At 42.8% G+C, this 24,378-nt stretch overlaps 1 protein-coding gene, 1 long non-coding RNA gene and 1 other non-coding gene across 7 annotated transcripts in view; 2 read left to right on the top strand and 1 right to left on the bottom strand.

The window, feature by feature from the left end:
* Positions 1-24,378, bottom strand: part of LOC120102827 (uncharacterized) — a 274,820-nt gene that overhangs the window by 222,509 nt on the left and 27,933 nt on the right. The gene's annotated exons all lie outside the window — the stretch shown is intronic.
* Positions 919-24,230, top strand: Cfap418 (cilia and flagella associated protein 418). Of its 5 annotated transcripts, XR_010066408.1 has the most exons (7): positions 919-1,456; positions 4,712-4,991; positions 9,841-9,928; positions 12,324-12,391; positions 12,935-13,000; positions 17,244-17,437; positions 18,617-18,712. XR_010066408.1 is itself a non-coding variant. In XM_006237871.4 (6 exons), exons 1-6 carry the CDS (start codon positions 5,441-5,443, stop codon positions 22,941-22,943), a joined length of 636 nt encoding a protein of 211 aa, XP_006237933.1. In that variant the 5' UTR covers positions 1,547-5,440; the 3' UTR covers positions 22,944-24,230. The 5 variants fall into 5 exon arrangements, 3 of the variants coding, with proteins under 3 accessions (XP_006237933.1, XP_063143969.1, NP_001007747.1); XR_010066409.1 differs by lacking the exon at positions 919-1,456 and having other exon boundaries at positions 1,547-5,601; XM_006237871.4 differs by lacking the exons at positions 919-1,456; positions 17,244-17,437 and adding an exon at positions 22,790-24,230 and having other exon boundaries at positions 1,547-5,601; positions 18,614-18,712.
* Trnas-aga1 (transfer RNA serine (anticodon AGA) 1) lies at positions 4,910-4,991 on the top strand. The gene has a single exon. It is a non-coding gene; the product is annotated as a tRNA-Ser (tRNA).

Below are 24,378 nucleotides of genomic sequence, written 5' to 3' on the forward strand. Positions count from 1 at the left end.
TGTGAGCAAGGCAAACCTGCCTGCCTTTGATAAGAGGGTAATCTTAACTAGTTAACAAGTTGACTATTGACTAATAAGGTAGTGGATTACCTTAGGGTAAGGAGCTAGAGATCTGTTTTCTAGCTGTCAAGATAGTTAGCTTAGCTATTGATGTAGTCAGAAATCTGGGAAGAATAAATTGTAATCTAGGAGTCACACATTAATTAAAATGACAGAGGGTGGTTTATATAGTCCACTACCGAAACAGTTTCCAGGTACCTATGGTCTCCATTGCAACTTGGGCAGAGTCAGTCTCGAGGTAAAGCCCAGAAGAGAAGAAGCTTTGTCCTGTGGAGTAGGGATGTGGGAGAAATGACCCACCTTGTCTTAAGCAATATGAGACATTTAACTCTCTGGGTGTCTTCTGTTTGTCCACAGTGTAGGCCAAGCCCAGGTGTCAGGCAAGGCAATGGAGCAGTGTGTCTCAGTGGTTATCACACCACAATCTCAGAGACCTTGGGAGGTAAACTCTCAGGATTTGGGAGTCTCTGTCATAATAAGCATGACATTTAGCAGATTTCTGACAAGATTGAGAGCCAGCATCTATTAAGCATAGCTGAGTTAGACAATCTGTGTTTAGTTATTTATATAACGTATCTAGCAAACAAAGAGAGCACACTGTGACTTAATGACAGTAGCAAAAAAAAAAAAGGCTAAATATATATTTAAGGCAGTGATCTTTAACCTTTTTACTGTTTAAAAAAAAAACATTATTTACCAAGGCAGGATAGAAGGAAAACCTTATCTCAATTGGAAAGTGTCTTTGACAGGTTGTACTCCTAAAGGCAGTGAACTGGGCGCTGCCCATAACAAAAATGGCAGATGCTCCTGGAACTGCCCTTAGTTAAGATGGCACTGAAGTGGCAGCCAGCCATGTGGCCGCCCCTAACTAAGATGGCACTGAAGCAACCTTACCTGCCCACAACAAAGATGGCGCTGAAGCTACAGCTCCACCTGAAGGAAAGTCACGTTTGTTATATGTTAAAAAGGAAAGGCAGAAGCGGTCTTAGAATGGAATGGCAGAAACATGACAGAAACAAACATAAAGACGAATCTAAGCGGCACAGTGTGAGGGGTGCAGAGCGGCTTGGTGGTGGGCAGTGGCGCGGGAGCGCAGGCGGCTAGCCGCTCAGCAGAGCGGAGTACGGGGTAGCGGGGCTGGACGGAGAGCAGCGCCTGAGGTAGTGTTCTGTCTCCTAGCAACTCTGTCCAGTGAGAGCGAGTGCCAGTGCTCTGGGCTGCAGGGTGGTGGGGAGGGCAGGACCGGAGAAAGCACGCCTGGGAGGATGGGGTTGAGAGCACCTGCGGCTGTGCTTTGTCTGCCAACAACTCCAGGAGAGCAGAGGCTAGCTGTTGCTTCAGTGGTGTCAGAATCAAGGTAGTGGGGAACCGCGAGTGACAGCAAAGAAATAAAACGGTGAGAGAAGAAAGAGGGGAGGGGAAAAGACTACATAGGAAAAAAAAATTTTTTTTGGATCACTGTTCTTTTTTAAAGTGTTGCTAAGTGGCCGTTTAGAATTATTGTTTGTGGATAATGGGATCAAATTTAGCCTGTGAATTTGAACAGGAGGCATCCCAGTAGGGATGTGGCAGTAAAGACCTTTCCTTCTGGACGAGAGTAGGAGTTATTTATCTTATCACTTGCAGCATCCTGAGGATAAATTAATAACTATAAGAAGGGGTTATTAATCGATAACTGGAACGAAACGACCATCCAGGCTAGTTTCGCTAGGTTGTTCTGCAGTAATCTAGCAGATGAGCTGTGAGACCAGCGCTGGAGTTGTGAGGCTCAGAGCCCAAGGGAAGCTTGGGGGCTGGGGGTGGTGTAAAGACAGAGAGCTCACCAGAGGGTAGATGTCCTACCTCATAACCCCAGCGCTGGTCTCTCAGCTCGGCTGCTAGATTACCGCATTTTACTACAGAGGTATCTGCAATCCATGCTCATACAGTCATAACAGCCAGAAACTGGGAACAGCCAAGATGCCCATCAGCCGATGGATGGATAATGAAAGTGAGGTTCATGTACACAATGGAATTATAGTTATATGTTAAATAAAAATTTGCAAGTAAATGGATGGAGCTAGAAACAATCATACTTGATTAGGTAACCCAGACCCCAAAAAACAAATATTTTATGTTTTATGTGTTGATGTTATCCTTTGAGATTTTGATATGTGTGCTACAATCCACATAACCACAGATATTAGGAAGCCAATGTCTTAGTCAGTGTTCTAGTGCTGTGAAGAGACACTATTACCACAGCAACTCTTATAAAAAGAAAGCATTTAATTTGGGCTTCCTTATAGTTTCAGAGGTTTAATCCCTTGTCCTCATGGTGGAGAGCATGGTGACACACAGACGTGGTAGCTGAGAGTTCTACATCCAGATTCCAAGGCAGCAGGAGGACTTCCAGTGACCCTTCCTCCAACAGGACCACACCTCCTAATCCTTCTAAGTAGTGTTCCCCTGTGATGGCTAAGCATTGAAATACATGAGCCTGTGAGAGCCATTCTCACCCAAACCATCACACCCGTAAGGGACCAAGGGTGGAAAAGGGAATCTTCCCAGAAAGGGACGATAGAATGTGGTGTTATGAAGGGATAAAGGGGACATTAGCCCAGGAGGATTATAGGAAATTTGGATGGGAGTGCAGGGTAGAGGAGGGAATGTAGAAAGGAAAAACTAACATTAAAGCCCTTTTGAGAAGCCATATGAAAATCTATTGTAGAAGCTCCCTAAAACACATACATATGTAAAAGCAATATAAATGGAGCCCTCATATAAGGAAGAAGACAATACACCACGTGACATCATATACCCCCAAATAAAACCTTCAGCAACGGGAGTGCGTTACATCTTTCTAGGTTATTGGCCAAAGGGGTTCTGCAGGTATGTCTGTATGAGGGTTTCAGACGCCCTGGAACGGAGCCACAGACAGCTGTGAGTTGCCATCTGGGTGCTGGAAGCTCAATTCGGTCCTCTGAAAGGTCAGCAAGCATCCTAACCGCTGAGCCATCTCTCCAGCCCTTTTGTTTTTTGTTTGTTTGGTTTTTTTTTTTTTTTCTTTTTTTTTTCCGGAACTGGGGACCGAACCCACGGCCTTGTGCTTGCTAGGCAAGCGCTCTACCACTGAGCTAAATCCCCAACCCCTCCTTTTGTGTTTTTTTAAGAGAAAGAAAAAACATGAAATTGCAAGAGGACATGCATTCATGTGATAAAAAAATATACTGTATGAAATTCTCAAAAAGACCTTTTCAAACGACTTTGGAATACTAAGTTCATATAATCACATATGGCATACTCCTTTAAGCACCAAGTTAATTAGATAATTCCAGGTAGTCGCCTACTCTCCTTTATGAACTATCTGAAGCTCAGGGACAAGGATTCACAAATCCTTACTTTAGCCCTATCAACTGGAGATCAGCTATTTATTACTTGCCCTACAACCAAATTGCAAAATCAGCCTTTTTAAATTTTTTTTAATTTACACACACACACACACACACACACACACACACGTACATATACATACACACCCTTTTTTTTTTTTTTTTTTTTTTGGTTCTTTTTTTTCGGAGCTGGGGACCGAACCCAGGGCCTTTCGCTTCCTAAGCGCTCTACCACTGAGCTAAATCCCCAACCCCCATACACACCCATTAAAACTAATAAAAATGTTTATTTGGAAAGGCTTGTCTTCAATTTTAAAAAGAGATTTCCGAGGTAATCTAATGACAGATTAGACATTTCCTTCATGTGACTGAGGAAGAAGAGAGAAAAAAGGGGAGACCAAAGCAATCGAGAAAGCGCAGTCAGGACAACAGACAAGTGAAAAACTGTCTACAGCTCCAACCGGATGAAACGGGAAGCCACGGCCACGGGTTGATTCAGGAAGCCTTGTGACAAAAGATTGCCAGGTCTAACCCCAGAAGGAAAAAAAAAAAAAAAAAAACCTCACAGTTCTTACAAACTGTGTGATGTAAACAGCCTCGACAGCAACGAGGCCACGCAGAGACAGCCAGAGTGTGCCAAACATTACCTTTGTCTTACTATAACTGTAAGTTTAGATAATTTCATTTTAAGTAATGGTCGCACTCAACAATAGGCCTACAAAAAAGTCTTCTTCCAATGTCTGCTTAATTCAGAGTGCCGACTTCTTGGCTAATTCAACTTTAGAAATGCAGTGTGAGCTGGCTATGTTGATGAAGCGGTGTTGTGATTTAGGTCTGTGTTACAAACCGACACCATGGAGGCTGAGGTGGGAGAGACCTCAAGTTCTAAGGCTTTAGACCCTGTATAGATATAAGACTGCCTGTTCAAAGCATAGGAATTGGAAATACTGTGGGGGTTGTTTTGCTTGTTTCGCTTTATTTTGTTTTGGGTTTTGCACTGTGGTTTATATTCTTTTTCAAAGTAGTGCTTCATAGCCCGGTGAGACAGTCTTACCGTGCGTAAATTGATAGGAATAACAATTTAGTTGCTAACGAGAGAAAACTGTCTAGGGAGCTGCTTGTCAAAGAAAAACTCGAAGTGTGCAGGGAAGCTGGGAGGCTGGCCAGCGGCCCCGCAATTCCAGCCTCCTTATTACAAATACCTCTATCAATGAACAAAAAAGAAACCAGCTCCCTCTCTCTCTCCTCTCCCTCCCCTTTCTCCCCTATCCCTCTGACTCTAGCTTTGAAGACTCAACAATACTTTTATGTCACAGAATCGAAAGGCTGAACAGAATGGTTCTAAGAATTCAAACCACAAAGTTCAAATTCGCTTAAGCGGCACTGCTGGTGTTTTACTCCAATCCAAGCCAGCTTCAGTGCGGCGTATGCTTTCAATGCAGAGCCTACATAGAATCTCCCTGCCAAAATTAGCATCACCAGTAGTCGTGGCCGAGTGGTTAAGGCGATGGACTAGAAATCCATTGGGGTCTCCCCGCGCAGGTTCGAATCCTGCCGACTACGGTAAGAGAATTGTTTTTGCTAGAGAACAGTTTTGGATCTGCAGTTTTCCCCGACCCTCCTAGGATATTTTAAGAAACATACAGGCGCTGAGGCGACCAGGGGTCGCGACAGCGTGAAAAGAGACGCTGTTTGTGGTCAGGAGCGGGAGCAGAGCGGGAGAGGTGAAGGGAAGGAGGGATCCACAGGCTGTGTGGACACCACGGGAAGCGCTGGGACACGCAGCCACCGAAACCAGCAGTGGCGGAGCCTCTGTGGGTCTCCCTTGACCCCCGCCACCGCGAGTGCTCGCTGGTCCGAACCGCCGCTGCGCTCGCCCGGAGTTGACCGGTGGTTTGCGCACGCGCAGAGGATGGGGGCAGGGGACCCGCTCGCGGGCGCGACGGTTTCTCACGTTGCCTTGGAGACCACCCGCCAGCCTGGCTCCAGAGGGAAAGACGTGTCTGTCCAAGATGGCGAAGGACCTGGACGAGCTTCTGGATGAAGTCGAGACCAAGTTCTGCAGACTCGACCCCTTGAGGCTGGACCTGGGTGAGCGGCCCAAAGGCGGCAGCGGCGGCGGCGGCACGCACAGCGGCGACCGGAACGGAGCCCAGGAGAAAGACACTCTCAGGTTAACGCGGGCGGGCGGGCGGTTCTGGGACATCCCTGCTCGGGGCCCAAAGCCGCCCTCCGCCGCCGCGCGCTCCCGCGGCCTGGGCTGCTGTCCTGGGTCACGACTCAGACCCCGCCCCTGGGCGAGCCTGAGGGGGCTGAGTTCCTACCTGCCAGCCCTAACCTGAGGTGGATCCGGGGTGTCCCTCCCCTGAAACACGAAAGGGCCACGCTGACCAGACCCAGAGCGTTCTCATCGGTGAGGTGCCCTGACTGAAAAGGTCGTGCCTCACGCCGTTACCAGGCAACCCTCAGGCCGTCTGTTTGTCTGATTTGTCTAAGCTGGAGGAGTTAGATGAGAGTAGATTTAATTATTAAGAGTATCCATGGTAAATATCTGAATTAAATAGCGCAGTTGCCTGCCATTCCCCATGTCTCCAAGTTAAGGGACCCAGTGAATGTCTTGATATATCCAGGTCGAAATTTAAGGACTTAAATCTTTGGGGATTTCAACAACAGAAAGTAGGTATCGTTGCATCATCCTTTAAAGTGAGAACTTAGGATCAGTAATAACTCCTGCTAGAATCTTTTGGAAGTTTGCCTAGGGCATTTGGAAAAGCCTGGTGGCATCACAATGTCAGCTTTGCACCTCGCCGCTTGTGGCTTCTCAATATCATGTAACTCGACAAAGTTAACCTACCATGACATTTGTTTATAAAAATTCAATCTGGCGACAAGAGGAGCATTGAAAAGATTCTGAAAGAGTTGAAAACAGTTCCAACGCGTTTATAAAAGTAGACAATTAGCAGGACGTGGGGGGCTGCACGCCTTTAAACTCAGGAGGCAGAGGCAGGCAGATCTCTGAATTCAAAGCCAGCCTGATCTACAGAGTAAGTTCCAGGACAGCCAAGACTACACAGAGAAATCCTATCTCAAAATAAAACAAAAATTAAAAATAGGCCACTAAAGTGAAGCTTTCAATTGCCCAACCCCATTTGGCTGAATGTTTATGAAAATATTCTTCCATTCATATATAAGTTATTACTTTGCAGTGTTTGCTTTTTGTTTTGGTTTAGTTTTGTTCTCTTATGGGTGAGAGAATTTGTCAGGCCTTTTCGTCTTGGAACCAGCATAAAGAAGCTTTTGTCTTGGAGCAGGCAACTCTACACTAAAGGGATGGCCATTGGTGTGGCTCCTCCCCACCCATGTGTTCCTTCCTGCCTGTTTCTGTACTGCTGGAACCCATCCACATGCTCCTCACCCTCCACCCACCTTAACACATCATAATGCTTAAAGTGAATCAGAACCGTTATCGTTTGTGTTAAAACTTTTTATCAGGCACAATGGTTAGAAGCTGTGTGAAAAGCCACAACAAATAACCCTCAGCCGAGGGTAAAATCCAGCTCCTTTCTGGCATGGAGTAACTTCACTAAAGTTTTGCCCTGAGCTAAAGGGAACCATTTATGAGTTTAGGAACAGACTACCTGCTGATTGCATGGCTTAACTTTTTATCTTTGACGAATGAAAATACTGAAATCGACTCTTAAAATGATAGCTTTACAAATAATACAGTAAGTGGCCATACTACATCTGGATATCAGAAATAGCTATAATATAAATGCTAAAAGTATGCAATTGGTTGATGTGTTCAAAATGATAAAAAATGTGTGAATGGCTTTGTGTTCTTTTAAAGACCAGTAAATACTGCAATAGTACTAAAGCAGTCCAGGATAATAAAGAGGAGAATACTTAAAGATAATACCATCTCCTAGACGATAGCTGTAATAACAGCAAATTAGTTCACTGAGTCTTTGCTAAGTCCCCAACATGGCCACTAACCCAATGAGGTGAATCGTGTTTTCTCTTCATTCACCAAATCGAGGAGGGCCTGGTAACATTGGTCTAAAAACGAGTTTGAGGCTCGACTGAGCAGGACCAGGTTTGTTTGTTTTGTTTTTTTAAGATTTATATATTTATTATACAAGTACTCTGTCACCGTCTTCAGACACACCAGAATGGGCATCAGATCTCATTACAGATGGTTGTGAGCCACCATGTGGTTGCTGGAATTTGAACTCAGGACCTCTGGAAGAACAGAGCTGAGCCATCTCTCCAGCCCAAGACCAGGTTTCAAAACTGAATGATCATCATCATCTTAGGAATTCCTCTGTCTCGAGGCAAACCTGGTCCACAGGTGATTTCCAGGACAGCCAACAGTGAAAAGAAACCCTGTCCAAAATAAACAAAAAAAGTCATCTGCCTCTTGAACTTTCTTGAATTATATGAGAAAAGAGCCTAGACAATCTGTCATCAAAACCAAGGCAGGCATCTCATGAGGGTATCTCTGTAGTCAGGTCCCAGTGGGACTGTTAATCCCGGAAGCAGAGGCAGAGGCAGACTGGTCTCTTGAGTGCTAGGCCACCAAGGTGGGAACTCAGAAACCTGAAAGTAATAATTTGAGGTAAGAACGCCCTGTAGTTGACAGATGTAGACATGAAGCCGGAGATAGAACATAACGCCTAAAAGCAGTTTGTAAGATACTGTTTTAATAGGTAAAGTATTAAAGTTCAGAGAAATTAAATCTCTTCAACTAGGTCAGTATTTCTAGACTAGTGATGATTTTGCAATGACAAGAGAAATTCTTTTGGTTATCACAGCTAGAAAAAAGTATACTATAGGCATCCAGCAGGTAGATAGGAACCCTGTAAAATAGTCTAGAAAGTCCATTAGTGCCTCCTCTCAACACAAAGAAAGGACTTTGTGTCTGACCCCAAATGTCAGTAGTTGTAAGACTGAAGAAACTGTGGGCATTACTGATACTAAATCAAATGATGGATATAGGCTACCCCAGTTGTGAGTAAGAAAGAGTGGCAGCTTCAAGGAACAATTTTATAGTGATGGGAATGGTGGTGGTGTTTGTTTGTTTAGAAGGAAGTCTTTAGCATAGTTCTAAAGCAAAGAAAAATGCCAGTGTAGACAGTGAAAGACATGAAGGGTTAAGTGTGAGAAGGGGCAGCCAAAGGGGCAAAGCCTGGAGGTAATTGTATCAACCATTCGGTACAAGGGACACATTCCTAATGTTAGGATTTCAAAGTAAATACACTTCTAAAGAATTTGAACCAAAAAAGAGAAAGTCTTCTAAAACAAACCATAAAGAGGTCCAGCGAACACCTGAAGTTGAGTAACAGTGTCCACAGCATAAAACTGTAAGAACAGTTAGAGCATGGAAGTGTGTGAACTGCCCTTTGTCTGTGTGCCTTGTACAAGCTTCGGGGTCACTCAGTGCCCACTCTTCACCTAAAAATGGAAGCAATGGAAGCCTTAGGACAGTGTTTGCCTCACACTATTTTTTTTTTCCTTTTGGAGCAGGAGACTGGGCGGTGCTAGCTGGACATTAGAACTCGGGACTTTGTCCACACTAAACAAGTACTCTACCAATGTGCTATGTCCCCAGCTCAGTGTTCTTTTAAATAAATGGTCCAGGTGGCAGTAGACCCAGTGGCTTCCCCTGAAGAGCTTGGAGTAGTTGAAATATTATGACATGTAGCAGTGGTTCTTGACTTTGGGGAGGAATTTTCTCTTTGGGGGGCATTCACTGACATGAGCTTTGGCTTGGATAGAAACAAAACAGGTTGTTTGACTTCAACCTTTATGGTATTAGAATTTATTTACAACCTATATATTTTATATTATCTATATAAGTGCTTGACATAATTTAGAAAAGTACATTCCCAGTTTTTTCTTTAGTACATTGGCCTAAATATCTTAACTGCATGATAGTAAGGTACATATGTGATTGTGTACCAATATACTATATCTGTCTCAACAAACAGCTTATTTCTGTGAGTATGGTTGAAGTCTGAAAGCATAGTATTGGCACAAGGTCTTCCGTGTCACAGAGCCTCAGACCCATGGCATGGCAAGGCTTGTTTACAAGCAGTTCATCTTTAGTTAGAGCCCACACATACAAAAACCATCAACAGCAGCTTCTCCTCCCCCTCACATTGTCTGTAATACACACCAAGTTCCCACAGTGATGTTGTGTCCCCAGCAGAGCACATAATCCATGTGATCCCAACCTCTCTGTGTGTGCCTCTCATTTCCTCATTCCCCAGTCGTCCAGCCAAGTCAGCCCCAAAGCCCTGCAGCTTGTGACACAGGTCCACACCTGAAAAATATGCTTGTGCTGTACAGTGGGTACGTCTGTTCTTAAGGTCCAGGTGGGCATTCATTATTGTGTGTGCATGTTTTCTTTCAGATCAACAGAAACATTTAAAAAGGAAGATGATCTCGACAGTCTTATTAATGAAATATTTGAGGAGCCTAACTTTGACAAAAAATCTTTTGTAAGTCACATAAATGTAAGGTGCTTCGTTCTTTAAGATACTTAGACTAGTCTTAAAAGTTAAGGAACAGTAGCCATCTGGGTATGATCCTTTGAATTCTGAGAAGTACAGGTAAAAAAATGATTTCACTTTTAAAAATTGTGGAGGGATAAAATATTAGAAACTCTGTGTGTGATTCTGTTACCTCCTCAGTGAGAGTAAGAATTTAGGAAATCTGTTATTAGAGAAGTCAGCTCACAGATCACATTGGTCACTTGGATCTCTTGGCAGTGTCTACGAAACACCTCTCTAACGGCCCACAGCGGTCAGGTTTCAGCACAGGGATGGTTTTGGCATCTGGAATACAAGGATATTAATGTGATTCCACAAACTAGTGGACTTGACTAAATCGTAAATATTTTAATGTTTTAAATGTTGATTTTAGCTTTATAAAAAGTTCAAAAAGCCACCTATACACTGCAGTCGGGGAGCAGTCATCATACTCACCCATAAACAGGGATTAATACTTTGCTATCACTTTCCTCTGGACTTTTTAAAGTAACTAATTAATTGGCATCCAAAGTAGTAGGTGTCCATGGCTTCTCATAGACCTTTTAGTTAGCCCTTCCTTCCTCGATCTCACCATCTCCTCACCCCACTGCCAAGCCCGTTTCCACCTCCAGCACTCACTTATGCTGTACTATTCTCCCCTCCCCCCCCATTAAGACATTAGCCCACCCCGATGACTCTTTTCTCCTTCCCTGACTTGTACAGCTACTTCAAGTGACTTCTTTGTGACTCTGAGCTACATTGTCTCACTATTTAGCTCAAGATGCTCTTGAATTTGAATTAGTGACCCTCTTGTATCAACCTTCTGGGTGGGAGAATTATAGGAATATGCCATTGTGTTCAGTTGGACTTTTTAAACAAATAAAAATTGAAAATAAAATTTAAGACCTCTGCAGATCATACTACACTGCCTTCCCTCACAAATATAACCTCTATCCTTTTCATCCACACTTAGGCCTAAATGTCTTAAGTACAGTAAAATGCATATTTTAATTTGTACCAATAAACTATATCTTTGTCTTAACAAACTTATTTCTGAGGGTTTAAAGTCCTGAGTAAATGTGAATTTAGTTTGTGTTTTTCCCCCACTGCTGTATCTGATTTTGCAGCTGGAGGAGGGAGAGAGTGGGTTTATATAAAATATTTATCAGATAAAGAAAGCAATGATCTGAGTAACAGCCAGGCCCACCTTGTCTGGAGCGGCATCTGGGTATCCTGGAAGAACTGCTCCTCACTCCAACTTCCTAACCCCAGGAATCCCAGCAAATGTTCAGCGCACCAGCCTGGAGTGACTGAGCACTGCGCTTGCGTATAGTATAAAAGGCAAGCCTCTCAGATGAAAGGTTCTCATGTGCCCTTCTGAAGTCTTTACACATGCAGCAAATACTTTCCTGTTTAACATCGAATAAGAACTAAGAGAAATGATAAATGAAATATGCTTGCCTCTTAAACTTCCTCACCATGAGGTATGATGAAGGTGCGTCTGCGCACAGTTCTAAATGCCTTTTCCCTGCCTAGCTTCCTTCTGCTGGCGGTGGTCCTAGTGTGTGGCTGGTTTATGATGTTTGATACCTTACGCCAGTTAACACTTAATAAATGCCTACTAATGGTGGTGATGTTAATAGAACATACAGGAACTACTGTGTCCTTCTGACTCCGTGGCTCCATTCTCCATGGTCATATATTGCTTGATACCATTACATTTGATCAAAATCAATAATCCTGAAGTTACACAGGAGTTTATTTTTAGTTTAGATGAGTACCATTTATGGCCTTTAAAAATGAGCTTGAGGGGTTTTTTTTCCCCTCCTCAATTAAATTTCTCCAGAATGCGGTTTTAAATAGCAGGCCGTTCACATTAAATCACTGAATCCGGGTATTAACTGAAGAAGTATAAAATAACTCTAATTGTAGCACACGTAACAGCAGTAGATCAATTTCTTAGGCTGAAAACACTGTAATTTTCAAGTTCCTCAGAGATTTCTCTTCCTTCCTGCCTTCAAAAGGTTTTTTTTTTTTTAAAGATTTATTTATTCATTTATTATATATAAGTACACTGTAGCTGTCTTCAGATACACCAGAAGAGGGCATCGGATCTCATTACAGATGGTTGTGAGCCACCATGTGGTTGCTGGGAATTGAACTCATGACCTCTGGAAGAGCAGTCGGGTGCTCTTAACCGCTGAGCCATCTCTCCAGCCCAAAAGGTTTTGATCACTGTTTTGGGTTTCTAAAAAGGATATCACCAAATGTGTTGTTTATGTCATTTTTAAATGTTGCTATTATAAGACAGTTGCAGTTCTCTAGCCTTTGTTCTTTTATTGTTTTTGTTTGTTTCTTTGTTTAGCAAAAATTTAAATCTAAATCTTCAAGTAACACATCTGTCAGAGCTCCCATTCAAGGCCTCAGTAAAAGGTAAGCTGAGATTGCTTGGGAAATTGTACACAGAGTGGGCAAATTCCTTGAGGATAGCCTAGTAGATTCCATTACCATTTCAACAGCAGTGACATTGAAGAACAAAGCCCTGGTCGGCCTTCAGACAGGAGACCACTAGCAATATCTGCAGTATATTTAGGATCTATGACTCTTTTAGTGTAAAGGAAATTAAACAGGAGGTTATTGCTGTTGTAAATAATTTTCTGCTCTGTTTAAAAAAAGTGTGAATGGCTTCTCAAAATTGATGTTCTGTTATATGCTTTAATATTTACTTTATTCCTTACATTATTGGCACATATTTTTCTGTGACTCATTTTAACTCCTTGAGTGTTTGTGATGCAGGTTATATCCTATAGAGAGTGATCCTGTAATAAATATCTCCTCCTTGAAGTAGTTGGCTTGCTAGGAAAGCATATAATATGATCACAAGAACATAGACTCATAGAGACCAAACTAACTTCTCATGTTTCTTTTTTGTTGTTATTGTAATTTTATTTTTCTCCATCTGCCGACCATGTCTAGTTGCAGTCCTGTGTATCTCAGTGGAAGCGCCATTCCATGTGGGATTGGAACAAATACTTCACAGAGGTAGGATGTGGGAAATGGAGTGACTCCCTCACTGGGATCCTTGACGTCAGGCTGCTTTATGATGAGAGCGGGGAGCTGTGTTGTATTAGCCAGTCTACAGGTGCTTTGTTGACTCATTTAATGCTCTCGGGAGGAACTGTTAAAGGCTGAGCTGTGCAGGTGGCAGATGCCTGTAATCCTAGCACATGGGAGGCTGGGGCTGGGTGATGGCTACAAATTCAAGACCCGGCCAGTGAGCCACACAGCAAGACCTGTATTTAGATGGGAAAACGCTGTAATGTTGGCTCTGTACTCTTCATTGTATTTGATGCCCTGTCCTGAGCCCCACTGGAGGGCCTGGAAAACTTGAGCCCTCCCAGGTTTTTAGAGAGCACCAGCACAGTGTGCTTTCTTCCAGGTTGGGGAAAGAATGGCTTACATAGGTAAATGCCGCTGTATGTCGGATGCAATGCCTTTGCCTCACTGAATTGGCCAGAAAATATGAGAAACTGAAGGTCCTCATTAACCAGAGTTCTTTAGCACAGGCACTTGACTTTATTTGTTTCTAAAATGGAAACCTGTCACTTCTTGTCTCTTCCCACGCCCTTCAAGACCCTGTTCTCTTGTTCAGTTCTTTTTAGGCAGTCTTAAGAGTCAAGATACCCTCACTGCAAACCCATTATCACCTCTTGTTTTTTAATTTTTTTATTTTACACTGTTGATTCTGTAATAGTCTATTCATACCATATCACTTCTAGTACATTCTATTATCATTTTCACAGATAGGAGAAAAGTATAAGCAAGTGTTTGTACTATCCTGCTGTTCTTGGTTCTGTTTTGGCAGAGGCCCATTTAACTATATTTTCCCATCTCTCCCCCAGTTCCTAAATACTGTTTGGTCTGTGCTCCTTTCTAAGAAGAAAGGACTACATTAAGTTACTGAATACTTAATGTACTATTCACACCTCTGGAGAGTTGTTATAGGAAATAATAGGAGTGGGCCAAAAATGACACTGATGGGGGTTGGTGGTGCCCGCTTGGATTCTAGGACACCAGGGATGCAAAAGTGAAATTGGGAGCCTTCTGAATATAAGAACTGGAAGCAGTTGAATCCATGTCCTGGGGCCTAACTCAGCAAAGAATTGAAGATAAAAACTGATCTTAGAAGACAGCTATAGTCTTGCTGTCTGTCCTCAGTGACCTGGATGAGTCCTGTTGGACTCAGTCATTTTCAGAGCTTTGACTCCTCTAAGGTAACTTCTGTCAAGTTACCAGGAACTACAGCAGCAATTTCTGCTATCCACTTCCAGCCTCTCTGAACCTCACACACATCCAGCAGAGTCACCCCACTTCAACTCCGAACTTACTACTGCCCTGCTGAAGAGCTTGGTCTTCCCCTTTCCTCTCGCTCCTTCCCCTGAGGCAGGTGCTGTCTACACAGGAACGTGTACGTTTTCCTGCCTCTGATTGGTCCCTGTGCAGAGTGGCCCTCCTCCGCAGTGCATGCCCCTTTGTCTGTGTGCTTTACTCACACATTACAGATTCACTTCCTCATTCTATTCTAATGTCTTCTCTGTTGTCTGCTTGTCTTTAAATGCTTTGAATACACGTCCAGAGCCAGTGCTGGTTGATTAAAACAAAGTGCCCAGGAAGGAAGCAGGTAAAACAGTAAATGATTACAGCAGAGCCTGAGAGGGAGGAGCTTGATGACAGCATTCCTATGCCCCACACCAACCCTTAAGGACAGTTCTTCTAAACTTGGCTGAGTGTCCTTGCCTGTAACAGCCAGACATCCTTTTTGTGGCTATCATGAAGACTTTCACAGCAGCACAAGAAAAAAAGTCAGTTGGGCTGCAGGATGGCTTAAAATTCGGGGATTGGTGTAGAAGGGGTGCCAGGCAAGGCACTGGAGCTGTAGGTACCACAGTCTAGGAGGAAGAGAGGGAGCCATCACCTGGTGTCAATGGCTCTAAGGAAAGGATGTTAAATTTTATATAGAATATAGAATTGAAAGAAGTTGAAGAGTAAATATCCTTGGTACATGAGAAAGTTAATACCAACTTCCAGAAAGCCAACAACGTGGCTAACGGAGTGAACGTGCATTGCAGCCGAGCCTCATGACCTTCGTTGGATCCCCAGGGCCCACATGGTCAAAGGAGGGAGCCAGTTCCTGGAGCTTCTCTGATATCTACATACATACTCAGATAGATAGACAGATAAATAAATGGATGAATAAAAAGAATTACTTCTAGATATCCTGGCCTATTAGCTCATGCCTATAACCCCAGCACTTGAGAGTGTGAAGCAGGAGGCTTGCCATAAGTTTGAGGGTACCCTGAACTACATAGTAAGACCAGGCCAGCCATAGCTACATAGCAAAATCCTGTTCCTCCACTTAGCTAGCCCCAGACCAAAACAAACAAGCAAGCAAACCTCCCAGGTGATATGTCCAGGGTTCAAATTGTAACTTGATTTCCTAACCCATAATGCTTTCCTGTGTGCCAGCTTCCATCCTGTGAAAAAGACGATTACCTTCTCTCACTGCTGTAGCTGCTGCTGTGGTTTTTGTTCTGATGTGAGGTCTCATGTGGCCCAAGCTATCCTCAACTCACTCTCTAGCGAAAGGTGACTTTGAACTCCTGATGCTCCTGCCCCTGCCTCTCAAGTCCTGAGATTACAGGCATATGACACCATACCTAGCCAGCCACTATTGTTTTGAAACTGTCCAAGTATCAAGACTGTCTAACCTACTATGTAGATGTGATGGGATTTAACTAAGAACTACAGAGTCTGGTTATATGAAGTAGTATTTGGGGCATTCCCACCATAAAATGGTCAGTTCTGCTTATCAATTGGATAAATATAGAAGCATCCTCCATATTTTATAGGGGAAACATAGTTTATTCCTTATTGGAATCGATACTGTTTTATGCTAACACATATTTGACTTACAATAGCTCAGATGTGACTAACACATTTACTAATCACAACGTTTCAAGTTTAAATGTTATCACCCTTCCCTAGATTAGCAGTCTGTATTGGATGCTGGGCAGGGACAGTGAGCCACCCAGTCACAAGGCTAGCAACCAGGACTCTTGCTTTGTATTGTGATGTTTGACAGATTAGATATGTTACACGCAGTTTTAACTAAGGGGTTGGTAAGGAGTCAAGTATGTAAATGCAATGGTCTTGAGAAGAGTATTCAAAGGGCCTCATACTGATTTTATGTTCCGAGCCTAAAGGAAGTCAGCTGCACTGTGCTCACTTGTCCTCTGTGTTTGGCTCCTGGATTAAGCGCCACTGTAGGGATGACAAGAACTGTTTAGAGTGTAAAGATTTAAGTCTTTTGCCCAGTTGGTGGAAAGGAGATGGAATAGTAGTAGGAACATGGTGTCATTAACAAGTGTGGTAGATCAAATTAAGGCAGCCTTTTCACATCAATCGAGTACACTGTTAACATGTTTGTGGATTACTTGCAAGGCTGGATTATCCCATTGCCAGCATTAGTTAGGACCTAACAGAGTGGATCATAGCAGCAGAGTGATTTCTTAGCTACACGTTGGTTTTAGTTTTCTCATAGGACAGTGTTTTGTAAGAAAATATAGTAGTCCAGATAGATTTGATAAATACTAAATTTTAAATTAAATTTAAAACTACATCTAGCATAATGGTTGAGATTTTACACACAAAATATCATGAAATCTAAATTATGGTTCCCATAACAGCAATAATTCAGCCAAATTGCACATATGTATTAAGGTATTAAAGTTCTCACTCTGTTGTGAGCGTGTAATAAACTGTATAAGAGCACAAGTTATGGGCGCCTTGGGAGCCATCATGTGTATTTCCTGACTTATATTCCCAACCTGATTGAAGTGTTATGAATGCAACTGTGTGACATCCCCAGGAACTGACAACTTCAGCAGTCACTGACAGTTTAAAAGAAGATGCTTATGAAACATCGTGAATGTTTAGTTATTACTGTGGTTGGTACTTTTAGAACTATTAAGCATTCACTCTCAAGGAAACCTTCAGACCAAAAGTTTCCCAATATTATTCCAGTTTTGAAGTTAGATGTCTGAAGTTTGAGATGGCCTTATGTAGTCCAGGCTGGCCTTGAACTCACTATGTAGCCAATGATGACCCTTCTGCCTCCATATTGAAAGTACTGGGATTAGAAGCATGTACCACTTTGCCTAGCCTATATTTGAATTTTGAAAGGGAAAAATTTACTAATGGGCTTGTTTTATTTTATTTGTTGCAGAATATTACTGGAAAAAGTATATTAGTAAAATATATTGAAACAACACTATCAAAAAGAGCAAAAGCAAAATTGGAAACTGTATAAAGAGAGATTGAGTCTGAGAGGAATTGCTTGACTAAAGCACTTTGTGTTCAGTGTCTGTACTGCCTCCCTAGGCCATGGAGAGTGTCTAGTGTATTCACTTTGTTGTCCTTGTAAGTACTCCGTGCAGGCTAAAGCAGCTGACTCTGCGTTCTCTTGTCTGTATTCTCCCCCACCCCCATCTCTCCTCCCTGTGTGTGTGTCTCAACAACTCATGGACTCTTTGTGTTTATTAAATGTAGCTGTTGAAGCTATTAAATATTTCAAATAATGGAGGTCTCTGTTTCTGTCGCTGCAGCAACAGTGCATACTTCTTTTAGCCTTGCATACAGTATCGCTTTTCTACAGTCACCACGTCACACACACCTCTGCTTCACAGTACCAGCAGGAGGCCTGCTTGTCGCTTCATCTCCTGAGACGGGCCCTGGGTCCTCACTCCAGCACAGCCACAGTCTTGCTCTTCATTGCATCTCTGCCATCACTGTACAAACATGGTCTTCTCCTCCCTCAGATAACCCATAGTCGTTCCTAAAGAAACCACTCAATCAGACTAGTCCATGCTGCCCTAGTCGGAATTCCAACCCGTCTCCACCCGGGACTGCTAATCTCCTTACGCTAATCTCATATTCCATTCAAAGCCCTTTCCATCTTCTAACGTACTAACAACTTATTTACGGTGAATACTGTTTGGTTAATGTCCCTAGAACCTAAGGACTCACGAGCCATAGGGTCTCAGCAGCTCTTTCGTAATGGGCACATGAAAGCACTGATGCCAGTTATTCTGGAAACAGCAAGCGATGGTCCCACATTGAAGCAGTTTGTGGGAGAGAGCTTGATTTCAGTGTAGCATTTCACATTCTTGATCTGCCAATCCTCTCCTCATGTTATGTCCATAAATTATTTATTTTTATATGTAATATGCAGGTATTATGCAAGCCCTTTATAAGATAGATATGAAAATTAACCAGAAAACTTTTTTGTTGTTTTTTTAGTTTTGCTTCTTTTGAGACAGAATCTTACTGTGTAGCCCTGGCTGGCTCAGAACTCACTATAAAGATCAGGCTGGCTTTGAAATCACAGTGCTAAGATATTTTCCAAGTGCTGGGATTAAAGGAGTATACTACCACATCTAACCAGAAAGCTTGAACATATAAACAGTCCTTGGGAACAAACAAGTACAGTTGATTAATCTGTATCTTTCTGTTGCTTATTCAATTATCTGGAGCATGTTGCTATATTTTCATATGTAAACAGCAATCATCTCTAATGCACAGTTCTTTCTCTCTAAGCAGAGCATGTGACCGACTGCGTTGTGTAGCCTGTGACTTCCAGATAGTGAGCTACAATGACTATATGTGGGACAAGTCATGTGATTACCTGTTCTTCAGGTATGTTTCTGAGTTTTACCCTGTGGAAAATGTACCAAGGGCTTTTCATTCCTTGGATGTTTGCGTGTCTTGTTTGGTCTACTTGTCTAGTCATGGGGTCTCTGACTCTCACCCCCCTCATCTCCTTAGTCTGTTTGCTGTCAGCCTACATACGGATGTGTTTCAGAATGAGAATGCAGAAGGAGCCCCAGTGGTTTGTGTGCCCACAACCTCCTTGTTCAGACTGTTCTTTGTGTACTCATTCTCACAGCAGAGCTCTGAGGATGGTATCATCCTGCCCAGACCTTTGCATACAGACATCGTAGTCAAGACTGTCCCTCCATTACCCAGCTTCTCTTCAACCTTGTCTTCCCACAAAGGGAGGGCTCCCTTTAGCAGCATCACAGTCTTTTTACCTCGTTCTTTTCCTGACACATCTGACCCCATTTCTCTCCCCACACCCTGCCTGTCCTTCCAAGTGTGATTCATCAAGCATCTTGCTTTCTTTGTTCATCACTCTGTTTGAAACTCACTTGTGCACTCGTGTGTATACAATACAAAATATATATACACATAGAAAAGCATAATTGCACAAGTTTCACAGTCCTGACCCCAAAAAAGGTCCAGCCACCTACTCTCAGCTTCAACTGTTTTTTGCTCTCACAGACGGAAAATTAACTTTAAATTCCAGACTCCTTCGGGGTTTGTTGTTGCTGTTGTTTTGGGTTGGGCTGGGTTGGGTTTTGGGGGGTTGTGTTGGTTTGTGTTTTACTATTCACTCTCTCCTGGTTAATCTAACAAAATGGCTAAGCAAGTCTCATAAGTCACCAACATGGACATGAATTGAGATGTGTGTAACATCAAAACATCAGCAAGCAGGGAAGGGGGGTGGACAGTTGCAAGCACAGTTTGTAAGTGATTGACGTGGGACATGAGAAACATACAGTGTCTCAGTCTTCCAGAATGGCAAATATAGTGGTATACTCTGGAAACTGAGGCAGGACAGTGAGTTCAAGACCAGACCTTATTATAAGAGAAAAGAGACATTAGTTAGTTTACTATAGATGTATGTTAGTCTCGTTTTAGAATATAGTTTACCAAAAATAGTCATTACTAGAATTATTACACTGTTAAAACTAAATTAGTGGTTATTACATAAATCAATGAAAAATACAAGTTGAACCCTTGAGATATAAAAGAATATGCTTAAAAGACAAGAGAAAGAGTTAGGGATTTAGCTCAGTGGTAGAGCGCTTGCCTAGCAAGCGCAAGGCCCTGGGTTCGGTCCCCAGCTCCGAAAAAAAGAACCAAAAAAAAAAAAAAAAAAGACAAGAGAATACCAACTAAATACGGTTATCTCCACCAAGATGCAAGTTACCGATGCATCGCCTCCTGTAAGTCTTTAGCCAATCGACAGTCGTCAGCACCTCACTGGCCACTCTTAGAAACTGGGCTCAGAAGGTAAAGAGCATCCAGTTCCTGCTCTGAGAAGTGCAGTTCTGCGAGGGAGGCAGCATAGAGAACATCACACTGAACGATAGTAGAGCTAGAGAGAGAGAAGATGGATATACTTCACCTCCAGCATCCAGAAAGGCCTGGTTATTCTGAGGAAGAGTTTAGTCAGACTCATGCATGCTAGCCAAGTGTTCTGTGAACAGAGTCTCGTCACTAGTACTTCAGGGGTATTTTTACAGACACAGAGAGAGGGGAAGTCAGATGGTGGAGTGGAGTCAGGAGTAGTTTGAACAAGAGCAAGAGATGACAAGAGCTAAAGTAGTATAGAAAAGTAAAAAGGGCCCAAGAAAACCTGGGCAGTGGTGGTGCACTGTTAATCCCAGCACTCAAGGAGGTAGAGGCAGGTGGATCTCTTGAGTTCAAGGCTAGCCTGGTCTACAGAGCGATTTCCAGGATTTCCAGGACTAACACAGAGAAACAGTCTCAAAAAACCTTAGGATGTCTTAGTCTTAGGATGTCTTTCTTATTAGGCCTCTTAGTTCACAAATGGACTGTGTGAAAGCAAGAAGCTAAACAATGGATTCCAGGTACTATTGAAACTCTCTGAAGCTCCAGGAGGTCTCACAGTTGAAGGCATGAGATCGGATATTCTTACCCAAGAGGGCAGTGTGGAAGGAGCCAGCGCAGTTAGCAGTTGTTTTACAATGTTTTGGGCTTACATGGTAAAGGGAAGGATGGCTGTGTCAGGGTTGTTTGTGCAGAAGGGTCCAGAATGCTGATGGGAAGGAGTTTATGTAGGAAGAGAGGCTTCTTAATGACAGTCTTCTAAAAGTGACTGTTCTGAAGACCTGCTGATGTCACTAGTTGGAGATGACAGGCAGAACAGAGTGGGAGGCGAGGAGATTCACTTCTACCTCAGATACTCACCTGTGAGCTTCTGATGCAGCTCACTCTTTACTGGGGAAACGAGTCTGTCACTTCTCTACCCTGAACATTGCCACCTCCTCTGTGCCAGAGAGGGGGCTACGACACTTGGTAGGGTCCTGAGCGCTCACTAGGACAGTGAAGACGCAACATCTATTGGTCCCATCGCTGAAAGTAAGAGTAGTAGAGAATAGATGAAACACAAGGAACCCAGGGACTGAGTCCCCAAGGGACAGCAGGGCAGTGAGGGAATAGAAGGTTTCGCAGTCCATCACGTGTCCACCGAGCATAGCAAGCATCTGTGCTTTGTGGCGTCAGGTGTGTGCTTGTCCAGTGGATGCTGTACGGTTGCTTCAGTGTTCTTTTACAAGTCAGGAATAAGCATGAGGTAGCTTCCACAAACTCTAGCTCTTTGTAAAGGAAACATAAGCCAGATTTACTGACCACCCTGCCACTATAGCTTAATGAAATTCTTGTATTTGTCTATTAAATCATATGTTCTCCTTAAAGGGAAATAATAGCATAATTTATTTTCTAAGCTTTTAAGATAAGTGTTCCTTTAAAAAATTACTTGAAAGATACTACTGATTTATCCAGTATCTATGATTTTTATTTCTAGAATCTCTAATCAGTCAGATAGTAAATGCTAAGTTTAGCAAAATATTGAATTTAGCAGATTGAATAAAGGGAGTATTGCCTCCTTTCATTAACTTTGTATTTCTGGGCTTGTATTTTATTCTAATAAAACCAGATTATTGTGTTCTTTCCCTAGTTCTCCAGAACCCTTGCTAGGTCATCACTGGCCAGGGCGCCACTTTCCAGAACTCGGACAGTTGCCCTGAAACTCCAGGGTTTTGTAGGCTCTCACCATCTGAATAGTGCCTGAATTTGCACACTGCAGTAGTGAATGTGATACACATTGACCACCAGGGGGCACTTTGGAAACTGCCTTCTCAAGGGACCAATAAGCAGTGGATCTCGGCCTGTTTAGCATTCACAGCATTTCACCATTTCTCTTGGGTTTGGTTTTTTTCCAACAGTTTACTTTTAGCTTATCCAGTTTTATTTTCCAAAGATATGTTCACAAACTCATTGTGTAAGTTATAAAGATTATAGTTGATTTTCTCTTAGTAACTAATCTCACAGTAATTTCTGTATTCATATAATGCAAGCAAACCCAGTGGTTCTATTTTAAGATCCTTTCTTGTTCCTTCAGTTGTTTGTTACCTCATTTACACTTTAGGATGGGTGCTTTGTTGCTGATAGAATAAATCAGCAGATCACTTATACAATGAAAGAGAGTCTGAGTTCCGCTTCAAGCGACAGACTCGCTTCCCCAGTCAAGAGTGCTATAGCCAGTGCATCAGAAGCCCCGCCTTCCCGCCCTTGTGTAGGCCTTTGTGGCACAGGTGAGTGTCTGAGGTAGGAGGGAGCCTCCTCACCTCCCATCTGTTCTCATGCCTGTCATCTCCAACTAGTGACTAGTGACATCAGCAGTTCTCAGAACACTCTCTTCTAGAAGATTGCCATTAGAAAGTCAGGGAAACACTGTCAGAAACAGACACCTCAGGAGTCCCCTGCTGCTGATATAAGCAGACCAAAGTTCTTGAGTTTTAGTTTAAGAGGCTGCAGGGAACTAAACATAATGTTTTATTTTTCTTTTGCATTATTAAACGCTAAACGCAGACATTACACTTAAACTTGTCTGTTTCACCACAGAAACAACATGCCAGAATTCCACAAACTCAAAACAAAGTTGATCGAGAAGAAGGGAGCACGGGCATATGCCTGCCAGTGTAGCTGGAGAACTGTGGAAGAGCTCACTGACCTGCAGGCAGACCATGAGCTCCGCTGGGTCTGTGGTAAACACTGAATGCAGACCATTCAGGTTCCAATAGCTGCACTGGGAAGAACATGTTCCACGCACCAAACTTGGGCACCAGTACACGGCAGTATTGTGCCCTTTGGGAAGAGGCAACAAGTTTTGTGTAACTTCACACACTTTTGAAGACCAAATGGACTGGGAAAGACATATGTACTGTGACACCTTGGCATTCTTCCTTTTGACATGGACATTTTACTTAGAAGGTTAAAATATCTGTGTTCACCAGTCTGTCTCCTTTTAAGGATTGAAACTTTGACATTTTGTGCAAATTTACAGCTTTCCCGCAGCAACTGCCATACTGACTGCTAATCCACTCCATACGGTCCTCGTGTATCATTGTCATTAAAGAGGGCAGAGGGGTCATTGTGTATGAGTGTTCATGGCTCTTCCTTTTCTGATCCATCATTATCAGAGACCATAAGGTGGACATGACAAAAAAGTAGATGACATTAGTTACTGAGGGGTTGTCAAGAGTGCAGGGAACATTGTAACCCTTTCTCACATATATCTCTTCTTGCCTCACCAACTCAACTCAGTATTGTGTGTAATAGTAATAATGATGTTCCAGTTTTAGCACATTTCCCTCCTTTGCTCATCGAAATATCAAAAGTTGTTAGTTTTCTATTAGCAAACATCTGTTTATAAAAGATTTTTGATGCAACTGAAGTCACTAAAATCTTACAAATAAGTCACTGCTAGGCTTTTCAAGTATCTTCCGCAACTCTACGTGAGCAGCGGTACGATGGCGTTCAGATGACCTGCAGACTTTCTAATAGTATCCGGTCGGTCCATTCTTTATTGAAATATAGAGAACAAATGGGTAGTCATTGGGCTCCCGTGATATCACTGAGATGGGAGGAACCGTATCATAGTAACATGCATTACCTCAGTTTATGTCCCAGCCCCATGTGTGCCTACTTCCTGAGTGCGAGTTAGTGTGGGACACAGGGCACTCTGAAAGGGTGCACATATGATCTGACTGGTTTTCTCTTAACTCCATTCTCAACACCAAGCAAAGCCTCTGATGGCTGAAGGTTTCCTCCTAGGCTCGGGGTCTCGCTCAGCAATAGCGTGTGCATTGCGTGCATGAGGCCCTCAGTTTATTCCTGTAGACAAAAGAAGACAAAGAGGCAAGCTTTTCCTGACTCTGACACATTTGTGTACTGAAAAACCTTTAATTGCAGCAAAAGAGATCTCAAAGTAGCTGATGCTTGAATTTTTGTATGTAGATAGATTTACAAGTTTTCTTTCAATAAACCTATTTACTCCTCAAAATTATGTCTCTGTGTAATTATGTAAGAAAATTAATCATTTTTGATTGACAATGTGTATTCCCAAAAAATAACAGCAGTACCATGCACATACATACTCAGAAACTCATGAAGGTTGAGTACAGCAGTGCACACACATAATCCCAGCACCA

This window comes from Rattus norvegicus, chromosome 5 (genome assembly GCF_036323735.1).
Source record: "Rattus norvegicus strain BN/NHsdMcwi chromosome 5, GRCr8, whole genome shotgun sequence".
NCBI lineage: Eukaryota > Metazoa > Chordata > Mammalia > Rodentia > Muridae > Rattus > Rattus norvegicus.